An 11,229-nucleotide genomic window follows, 5' to 3' on the forward strand; every position below is an offset into this window, starting at 1 on the left:
AAAACGCGCATTCCAGGGATATCGTATTTACAGCAGCGATATTGGCGCGCGCATCCGAGAGCTTGGTTGTCAGGGGTCGCACTTCGGAGATTCCAGGCCGACGTGCTGCACTCTCCGCTCGGCAACACGAAGGCAGCTGGCAAAACAGAAAAAACTAGGGCTGGGCAATATAACGTCAAATCAATATCACGATTATTTCAAACTTTTACCTCGATTACGATTAATGAACGATTATTTTTTTACACTGCCCCCTGCAGGGTGGGAATTTCTTTATTTTAGGGGCAAGGCCATCTGCTCGTAAGTCAAACCTCCTTTATGGCAACTTGAAGCCAGATCTAAACACACAGGCAGGCATGATTTGCAGGCATGGCATGTATCTGTCCATACATTTCTCTTCTGCAACTCTTGTCGAGTGTCTAGAAAATGTGTGTGTACCTGTGTCTTCGGATGTAAAGGAGTGTGTGTTTGTACCTGTGTCCTCGGATGTAAAGGAGTGTGTGTTTGTATCTGTGTCCTCGGATGTAAAGGAGTGTGTGTTTGTACCTGTGTCCTCGGATGTAAAGGAGTGTGTGTTTGTACCTGTGTCCTCGGATGTAAAGGAGTGTGTGTTTGTACCTGTGTCCTCGGATGTAAAGGAGTGTGTGTTTGTACCTGTGTCCTCGGATGTAAAGGAGTGTGTGTTTGTACCCGTGTCCTCGGATGTAAAGGAGTGTGTGTTTGTACCTGTGTCCTCGGATGTAAAGGAGTGTGTGTTTGTACCTGTGTCCTCGGATGTAAAGGAGTGTGTGTTTGTACCTGTGTCCTCGGATGTAAAGGAGTGTGTGTTTGTACCTGTGTCCTCGGATGTAAAGGAGTGTGTGTTTGTACCCGTGTCCTCGGATGTAAAGGAGTGTGTGTTTGTACCTGTGTCCTCGGATGTAAAGGAGTGTGTGTTTGTACCTGTGTCCTCGGATGTAAAGGAGTGTGTGTTTGTACCTGTGTCCTCGGATGTAAAGGAGTGTGTGTTTGTACCTGTGTCCTCGGATGTAAAGGAGTGTGTGTTTGTACCTGTGTCCTCGGATGTAAAGGAGTGTGTGTTTGTACCTGTGTCCTCGGATGTAAAGGAGTGTGTGTTTGTACCTGTGTCCTCGGATGTAAAGGAGTGTGTGTTTGTACCTGTGTCCTCGGATGTAAAGGAGTGTGTGTTTGTACCTGTGTCCTCGGATGTCTGACTGGTCGCAGACTCCTCCCAGTGCGATGCGGTGGAACTCTCTGCCCAGGGTCCGGGCTATGGAGCGCCCCACACTGGTCTTACCAACTCCTGGGGGCCCCACAAAGCACAGGATGGGGCCCTAAGATAACAACAGCAATATATAGCTTAGTGTTTTTCACATCACAGCATCATGGAATTCACAGGTAAATATGAGGAACAGAGAAACTGGTGCACAATATAACAGGCAAAATAGCTACAGCTTATTCTTGCTTAATAATAATAATAATAATAATAATAATAATAATACATTTGATTTATAGAGCACTTTTCAAGGTATTCAAAGGCGCTTATTTTTTTTAAAAGGTCAAGAAAGTAACACATTAAAAACACAATACAAATCAAGAATGAGGAAACAACACGGTTTAAACAAATTAGTAATACATAGTTATCACAGATTAATACAACAACGCTTTATCCGTCTTTAGAATAGCTTCAGTTCAGTTTCTATTTTCATTCTTATGAGTATTAACTTCCACACTAGTATGAAGCACTTGTTAGAAACTAACTAACAGGCATTGAGGCTTGGATTGAATGAGTGATTGATATAAGATTGAGCAACTAATTGACCTTCAGTGAGGTCTTCAGCTGTCTCACAGCCAGGTACTCCAGCACACGTCTCTTCAGCTTGTCCATGGCGTAGTGATCGTTGTCCAATACGATACGAGCTGCTCCGATGTCCAGGCAGTCTGCAGAGAGGACAGAGATGATGATGGTGTCCCGGAGAAGAAAGTGGTGCATCACAGGAAGTAGAAACTGAACTTCACTTCCTCACAGTGTGCACACAGTACCAACACTTTAGACAAAACTCTTTCCCCCAAATCACACAAATATATGAAGGATGCCAAACCAAAACTGACACTGAAAAAATTGTTGAAATGCCAAAATGTGCATTAATTGCTGCTAAACTAGTAGAGAAATGTCACAACTTGACATAATCATATCAGATAAGAGATAATCATATCAGTCAATTCCCACAACAGCTGCTGCCAAGAAAACCATGGCTCATCACTGTACTGATGCATTGTGTAACAGCAGCGTCTCATCTGCCACCTGGTGGCCATTCAGAGAGCAGCAGCTACAGATAATGAAGGAGGACAGATGCAACAAACCACTGGCAGAGTTTTGGGTCTTTGGCAGAGATGGTTGGTCCATAGAGGATAGAGGAGATAGAAGAAGTCAATCAAGTGTGACTGTTATGTTCTGACTGCAATCAGATGTTTGAGTCAGCCAGCAACAGAGACAACACGCTGAATGTAAGATTTTAAGACCTTTTTCTAATGCCAGGTAAACAATTAACAAATGTGAAAATTAAGACAACTTTAGACTTCTCGGATCATAGCTCTCTGTACCTGTCCTGGGCACACTAATCGTCTCTTGCAAATTTAAAACAAAGACAAATCTTGAATTTGAATAACAGAAATACTGCATGTTGTGAATTAACTGGATAGAAACCATGTTTAATGACACTAAATGTACGACATTTTGGTCTCAAATAGGCTGAAGAATCTGGGGGCAATGCATGAATCCAAGCTCTGCAGGTGCTGGATTACTATTGTTTTGGTTAGGATTTTTCTTCTGCTTTTTCTTCTTCTGCCTTAAAACGATCTGGAGTTGGATAGGTTTCAAGTCTTCCCCAGGTTTCAAGTGTTCCCCACTTCTAGCCAAACACATGGACCCAGAAGTGGTCAGACCATAATCTGGTCATAGCACCAGCATCAGGCCATCATGCAATAAGACATACTGGATATATATTTTATTTTCCCTACAAAGTTGACTCAATCTCCACCAAGCCGTGCACACAGCAAATTGCAATAATGTCAGGCATCTCTGCGTGTTGTACCCTGCTAATAGCTCACAGCTATACTTACCTTTGGTGCTCTTGCTCCATGGCAACTCCACCATAAGATCCAGGTAGTTTCTCGTCAGGGCAGATTCAGGCATGGACTGAGGCATCTTCTTCAATCTGAACACAGGTTCACAACATTCAACTCATTTGATCGTCACCTGATCATCCAGATCAGTTACAATAACGAAAGGAATGAGTAGAACTGTGTTTTGAATATAAAACACCATAGTACTTTCTGGCATCAATGATGATTTTAAGGCATCACACATTATTAAGAGGTTATCAGAAAAATAATCAAATATGAGATTCTTACAACTCAAGAAAATAATTCAAGCTTTCTATGCTTCTTCTTTTTTTCTTCTTTCCCCAAGCTTTCATCTCAGGGAATTCTATTGATTACATAATTTATGCATGATCTGATTTCTGATCGACAGAGAAAAACAAATGATACACCAATATTTCACCAAACATTATTTGCTCATTTGTGCCATCAAATGCTATTTCCTTTAACAAAGAAAGGAATAATCTGCTTTCATATTTAAGTGTCAATGGAAGAAGAAGAAGAAGAAGAAGAAGTTTACCTCTTGAGCTCTTTGAGGCAAACTCTCAAGGCGGCCTCAGGCATGTTCACCCCATGGACCTTCCTCTCCAGGGTGGAGGTGTCATCTCCATCCTCATCCTCACCCTCGTCCTCCAGGGAGAACTTCCGGCCTGGGAAGCCCCCGCCCCGCCCCCGCACTGACACCACCTGACCAGGAGAGAGGGAGTGGTCTAAAGAAGCATGAAGAGAAACAGAGGGTAGAGAGAGAGAGAGAGAGAGAGAGAGCGTGGAGCAACGGAGACGTGTGTGTTACCCTCTTGTCACCATCCAGCCTCGGTTTCCTGCTTCTCTGGAGCAGCTTCAGTCCCTCGATCTGTCTGGTCAACATGGGCAGAGCCTTCTTAAAACGCTCCTCCAGGCTCACCGCATCCAAGACCTAACACAACATGGGCAGAGCCTTCTTAAAACGCTCCTCCAGGCTCACCGCATCCAAGACCTAACACAACATGGGCAGAGCCTTCTTAAAACGCTCCTCCAGGCTCACCGCATCCAAGACCTAACACAACATGGGCAGAGCCTTCTTAAAACGCTCCTCCAGGCTCACCACATCCAAGACCTAACAAGTGTGGTCACAAATAAAGATGGACTCTTAATTAGAAAATGGATGGTTCCGCTCCTTGATTGTGATTGGCTGAGCCGCATTCGAAGCCGTTGTAACACACACCTGTGACCGCAATACAGTATTAGAGCGACATGTTAGCTAGCTATGTTAGCTACGTAAGCCCGCTGCCTGCTGGCTGTAACAACGTTAGCCAGCCTCTAAACGCCACTGAGTGACCAGAACATTAACTTGTTAACCATTTCAAGTCACGCTCGTTCCATTGGGGGTGGTGGTGGTGGAGGTCTGGGGGGACATCAGCTGTTAAATCCGTCATCTGGTTGTTGATATCTTAGCAATAATGTGGCTATCCTTGCAGCTAAGCTACGGAGGGAATATTGTTTCTGGCGTAACTTGTGCTGGAGGGGGGCTTGACAGACGACATTGCTTGGAAAGATGATTTGTTATTATTAATATTGAGTTTTGTTGTTGTTACTCAAACCTGAGCAGGCAGGCTATACAGTATGTAGTATGTAGCTATACAGTATGTAGCAACCGTTTTATAAAAACAATAAGCCCCATGAGGCTGTGATTTATAGTGATTTTACAACAGAGATGTGTTTAAGACACCACAAAAGCAGCGCTTAGCTGTAAAGCACGACCTCTTTAGGCTTATTGCTTAATTAGACACAGGCAAGCAGGGGTGCACACACACACACACACACAAGCACACACAAGCACACACACACAGACACACACACATACACACACACACACAAGCGCGCACACACACATACACAAGCACACACATGCATGCACACACACACACACACACATACACAAGCACACACATGCACGCACACACACACACACACACACACACACACACACACAAGCGCGCGCACACACACACACACACACACATACACACACACACACAAGCGCGCACACACACACACACACACACACACACACACACACACACACACACCTGAGGGGACCCAGACTCAGACGTTACTGTACTGTACCTGTAGCTTCTCCTTGTTTGAAGTGCGGATCATGGAAGCGACTACATCAGGTAGAGTTTCTCTGGGCAGGCTGTCCAACAGACGCTTCAATTTAGCTACCACTGGAACAGACATGTCCAACATACCTACCAGCTACACACACACACACACACACACACACACAGACACAGACACACACACACACACACACACACACACACCTTATTATCAGCTTTTTATCATCTTAACAATATAGCAAGAATTACGGGCTACATGTCCAGACAGTACCTGGGAACAACAATTGATAAGAACCTGAACCCTGACCTCAACACCTCTGCAATCTGCAAAAAGGGCCTACAGAGACTTTACTTCCTGCGCAGACTGAACACTTTTAAGGTGGACAAGAGCTTGATGGTTTAATTTTACAAATCTTTTATCGAGTCTATTTTAACCTTTTGTTGAATTTCGTGGTATGGGAACCTTCCTGTGCAAAATAAAAAATTGTCTGTCCTATGTCTATACCATGGTCTATACAAGTGTACAAGTCTATGTGGTATAACTAACAAGTCCAGAAAACATCTGCTTAAGGCAACAAAGAATGGTTGTACTTATTCATTGACATTGTGTTTACTAATTGTAATATCTCTCTCTCTCTCTCTCTCTCTCTCTCACACACACACACCTGTACAGCAGCCTGATAGAACCTTTGTGACAGCTCCCCCAGCTCTCCGTCGTCTGCTGTGACGCCCTCTGTGGCCGGGGTAGTGTACTGCTCCAGCTTATCCAACTGCTCCACCTGCACACAGAGGCACGCACGCACCGGTTCTTTTATGTTTTAAAGACATGAAATATAAGACAGTGGCGTGTGCCTTTCAGGCTTATGTGACCATTATTTTAGAGTGTGTGAAACTGGTACTGCAGTGCTTCTTCCCACGTGACCAAATCAGCTTGAATTTGACATTAGTCTCATGTATTATGTCTTATGTCACAGACTAATGTCTGGAAGAGTTCGTATTTCTGCTCGCTCTCCCGTGATCCGAGAAGAGCAGCTGGAAACTAGCCTCTGGCTATAATCTGGCATATTTACATGAAAATGTTCATTAACTCATTGAGTGCCAGCCACTTTTGGAGAACGGACGCTCCCAGTGCCAGAGTTTCAGAGCGTTTTCAGTGATTTCTCGAGGCCCACAGAATATTGTGTGATATTACTATGTAAACACCACGCACAAAGAACGATGAGACTCTCTTCTATCATCTGCAAAAAAAAGTTTATTGATACCATTTTCCGTTCTTTAGTTATGAGCTGGAGAAGATAGGTTGTTTTGAGCAAAAAGACAGGTTTCAAATTAGAAGCTGAGATATTCCGCCTTTTGTGAAATGAAGCATTTCAAGCACATTCACTGAGTCTGAAGCTAATATTTTCTGATGTAGTGACGTGGTGTAGTTGTGTGGTGCCCTGCGTGCTCCACCCCCCTCTCCCCCCCTCAGCTGCAAACTCCTCCCCACACTAACACACAGTGACAGCCTAACACGCACCCAGTCTATTTTCGGAGCGCTCCGTTTTTGTGCGCCGGCTCCCAGCGCGACACGGAAAAGCCAATCCAGACTGCTGAGAATGGTTTGGCCCTTCGGCGTCGGGTGCTGCTTTTCTGGCGGCTAATCGTGTGGAGAAACTATGCAGACAGACAGACAGAGGCAGAGGGGCTCAGTTGTGGGCGCGGATTGACTGCTGTTCGCAGCCAACGTCAGCTGCAGCCAGAGCAATCTATATGGCTCTGGCTGCAGCATGAGCGGTTTCTCTTTGATCACGGGGCTTTTTCCTGCTGTTTTCCTGACCTTTCAATAATCTGGAGAGCACTGTCGCTACCTAATGGGTCTGTAAAATAGGTTATACACCTTCAATAGCTCCCATATTTTTATAGGAGATGTAATAGGCTTTGATCCACGTCCCACCGTCAAAAAACGCAATTGACGACAATCGTCGTCATTGGCACTCTACGTCACTAATCGAATTGACGACGATTGTCGTCATTGGCACTCAATGAGTTAATATGTATTGTCGCTATTTCAAATAAATAAATACATAAATAAATGTTCCTCCATTCATTTCTGTCATGAGTCTGGTATTGGCCCAATTTCTGATACCAGTATCATAACAGCATTATTACCCTCAAACACACAAAGGTGTTGTGTTGTGTTATAGAAGTGTCACCTCTGCCAGTGGAAATGGCTGCTCCTTCAGCAGACCTGACACACGAAACCGGCACACCCCGGTGATGAGGAGGGTGTAGTGGGGCTTCGGCCAGTTACTGCCCACTACCTGCACTGCCAGTCCTGCTGTGCCAATACTAAAGAGAGAGAGAGAGAGAGAGGGGGAGGAGACAAAAATTAATTGGCCAATTATGGATTATATCAGAACAGATGAGAACACAAACTCAGTGAGAACAATAGCTGCTTCCTGTCACAGTGGCTGGGCTGCTGCTAGATGTTTGTGCTACTCTGTAACCAGAGTGGACTGGAAGAGCTGCTGAAAGGTTGAAGTCTGTTTGTCTATTGACCCGACTGGCTGGCTGACAGGGCCAGCTACTGAGCTACTGAGCTAAGGACTTTCACACACACACACACACGCGCGCGCACACATGCACGCACGCACGCACACACACATGCACACACACACACACACACACACACACACACACACACACACACACACCTAATGAAATGAAATGGCTAGAGGCATGAACTTTATTTGTTGAAATAAGTGATTAGCATCATAGAGACAGTCCGCATGTCTGGAAACGCCCACAAAATGTTAAACGTCTGGCGCGCGAGTGGGGTAAACCCGCCCATATATCTCATGGGCTGACTCACCAAAAGACGGTGCTGCGGCTCTAAACTACAGGTTTGGGGGTTCTAGAGCAGAACACAAGACGTCTGCTCAGATGTGCGTTTACTGCGGTGGTTAAATCCCCGATCGTGTCTGCCTGGGCTGGGCTATCAGCTAAATTCTAACTTTTCTGAATGGATAGAATGGGGGTTTTTACCCCACCCAGACCACACCCCCAGCCAGGCGGAGCCAGCTAACCCAGTGTCTATTGTGGGCGTTCCTAGAGCCTGTATGGGCGTTCCCAAACATGCGGACTGTCTCTATAGCCACTTCTTAACATGCAGTGGAATCCGTATTATAACCTGCACCTAGCCGGTTGGCCTGCATGTTAAACAACAATTAGCCGGCCTACGCGCACTCCCGCGAGTCCGTATCTTATCTACCTCGACCACCGGTATAAGATCCGCTTCCACGCAATCGCAGCTCATGTTAAACAGCTGGCAGGATATTATCCGCATATCCGTAGTGGGCAGGTGTGGCTCGTGACTCACTTCACGTTCACTAGTTTATTAATTAATGAATCGTTCGGGCAATCGCTTATATCAACAAGCAAACTCACGGTTTCCTCAAGTGCTGCAAAAACGGATTGATTGATTGTTTGGCCAATGCGCTTCAGCTGCAGCCAGGCAGGTCCAGTGCATCAGGTCTGCTGCTGCTGCTGCTTGCTTGCTCCCATGTCAGAAAAAGCCTAACTTGTGTGGGGAGAAATACATTGAAAACTAGTTAGATATGACTTGAAATGCCACTTGTAAAATAAATCACCCACAGTGATTGACGACAGTCCGACCACTATTTTGACTGGGCTGCGCCTGCTTTATGTAGCAATGTGAAGCGCTCATTTTTTGGCACATTGCCACCCCTCGTTGGAATGGACTCCGTTAAAACCAACGGCATGCTTTTTGAAGTCTCCAGATTTGTCGCTAATGCCTACCCCACACTACAGGATAATTTGCAAGATTATGGCCAAGATTCCCCCCTCCCGATTTTCTCGGGGGTGCTCCCGATTTGATGCGCGTCGGGCAGATAATCTTCCCAAATTATCCTGTAGTGTGTGGGGTTCAAAGATTCACAATCGGGAAGACTGCCTCTTCCCGATTGTGAATCGGGCATATCTAACATGTTAGATATTTACAACCCGACAGGCGATTGCATCTTGAGCAGAGAGCCAGTAGTAGCTGCGTTTCCATACAGTTTTTCGCAAAATAATCTGGTCCGCGTCCGCCCGCAGCCCCCCACAGAAACAAAGAACGAGGAAATTGTCATCGAGGTGAAATACCCGTGCGTCTTTGAACGGGACGGAAAACTAATGCTATACTGCAAAGCATGTAGCCTAAAACAAGCGCTTAGATCGGCGAGTGTCCGCACGGAAAAGTGAGTCAAATCAGCAGACACGCCCCTCCACAAGGCACCTGTGCAGACGGTTTTCGCCTGGCCGTGCACAGTAGGCCTACACCCCGAATGGACGCGGCTGGGCGGACAAAATTGAGTTTTCAAGACTTCCGCGAGCAGAAAACCACACAGTGTATAAAAGCTCCACACGTTTCCTCGTCAAGATTCATTTTAAAAGTTAACGTCGAGCCCTGCTTCCAAGGTGAATCTTCTGCATAATCTTCTAGTGTGTGGGGTTGCGTTTGAACAGACGCGATTGTGTGTGTGTCCCAAGATTGAAATGTTAAAAAATCGGCTCTCTCTGTCCTGTAGTGTGTGGGCTCTCAAGATTTTTATAATCTTCAAGGATTTGAAAATCCTGTAGTGTGGGGTAGGCATAACGTGATGCAGCCAATTATATCAGCAGGCAGTGTTGTGTGCCTCTCCACTGCGTAGAGGATAGGAGCTGACTGACTAGGCTATCAAACTTTTGTGGGGAGAAATAGCCTACATTTAAAACTAGTCAGATATGACTAGTTGCCACTTGTAAAATAGATCACCCACAGTGATTGACGACGGTGCGACCACTATTTTGACTGCCTCATAGCTACAGCTGCTTCCTATCACATTTCTTGTTTTCGATAGATGCTACCGCACCGCGCCGCCCCCCCCCCCCCGCCCACTGGCAGAAAAAACGGCTCATATCCAGTTGTTTCTTAACAAAGACCCCTGATGTTTAGAAAGGCAAAACCTGAAAATATCCTGCTCTCTCTAGCAGGACATGATCCAGAGTTCATGTTTAAAAGGCACTTATGCATTTCCGTGCCATAGAAATAACACTGTTTGTTGTTGTTGTTGTTGTGGTGGTGGTGACGTCACGCTGATTCCTCTGATTTTGATACTGGATGTTTTGCACTTGAAAGATAGCCTACCTCACTGATGTCATTGTAATAGTTTCATGTTTTAAAGAGAGATCTCCTTGGGACCACGGGTCGTTACTCGTTACCTAAGAGGGTTACGTTTAGAAACGCCTGCTGTGACTCCTCCAAAACAAGTACCGTAAACAAGCATCACTACAGAACGACCCAACAGCAGCTAGTTAGGCTATTTCATGGCTAAAAGTCTATTTCGCGGCTCGCGCTAGGCTATTTCATGGCAAATATCCATAAATATGAGTACCTGTGTAAAGTTGGGAGGTCGTCGGTGTCATGCTCTGGGTCTCTGGTGTTGGGAATGACTCCTATGATGGTGCTTTTCAGCGACGTGCCTTTCAACAGGCGGCTCCTGACCAGCTGCATGTTCCGCGGAGTGTCCACGCTGATCCTCATGGTGGAGCCCGGTAACAGCACTCCTTCGTGGGTCAGCAGCAGCGGGAGGCGGCTCGGTATCTGAATGCCACCGGTGGAAGACATTGTCGGAGTTTGTTGTTGTCGGACCCCGCACACGCACTGCAATGTTTTGATCAACTCAAACGGACAGGATGTGCTTTTCACGTCATGTGACTTCCACCATAAGTCGATGCTTCCCACCGACCGTAATGTCGCATTACCGCCACCTACTGAATTGTATCGGCTTCACAGTTTCTAGTTGATTGATTTTGCACATAGTCAAATCAAGAACAAACGAGAGGATACAATTGGATGAATATATTGTGCAGGTGCAGCGACAAGAAACTCTATATGGGCTTATGCGAGGGTACATAGGGGTACATTAGAGAGCTGTGAGTAAGG

At 45.8% G+C, this 11,229-nt stretch overlaps 1 protein-coding gene across 3 annotated transcripts in view; it reads right to left on the reverse strand.

The window, feature by feature from the left end:
• Window positions 1-10,911, reverse strand: part of lonp2 (lon peptidase 2, peroxisomal) — a gene marked incomplete at its 5' end in the record, with an annotated part of 30,730 nt that extends 19,819 nt beyond the window's left edge. For all 3 annotated transcript variants that reach the window (XM_083655152.1, XM_083655151.1, XM_083655150.1), the window contains 9 exons: window positions 1,192-1,331; window positions 1,820-1,938; window positions 3,121-3,215; window positions 3,680-3,846; window positions 3,953-4,075; window positions 5,266-5,397; window positions 5,927-6,040; window positions 7,457-7,592; window positions 10,679-10,911. In XM_083655152.1, coding sequence (XP_083511278.1) covers window positions 1,192-1,331; window positions 1,820-1,938; window positions 3,121-3,215; window positions 3,680-3,846; window positions 3,953-4,075; window positions 5,266-5,397; window positions 5,927-6,040; window positions 7,457-7,592; window positions 10,679-10,911 — 1,259 coding nt within the window. The remainder of the gene's footprint in view (window positions 1-1,191; window positions 1,332-1,819; window positions 1,939-3,120; window positions 3,216-3,679; window positions 3,847-3,952; window positions 4,076-5,265; window positions 5,398-5,926; window positions 6,041-7,456; window positions 7,593-10,678) is intronic.
• Window positions 10,912-11,229: the final 318 nt, after the last annotated feature.

Source organism: Poromitra crassiceps, assembly GCF_964638095.1.
Source record: "Poromitra crassiceps genome assembly, chromosome: 18".
NCBI classification, from domain to species: domain Eukaryota; kingdom Metazoa; phylum Chordata; class Actinopteri; order Beryciformes; family Melamphaidae; genus Poromitra; species Poromitra crassiceps.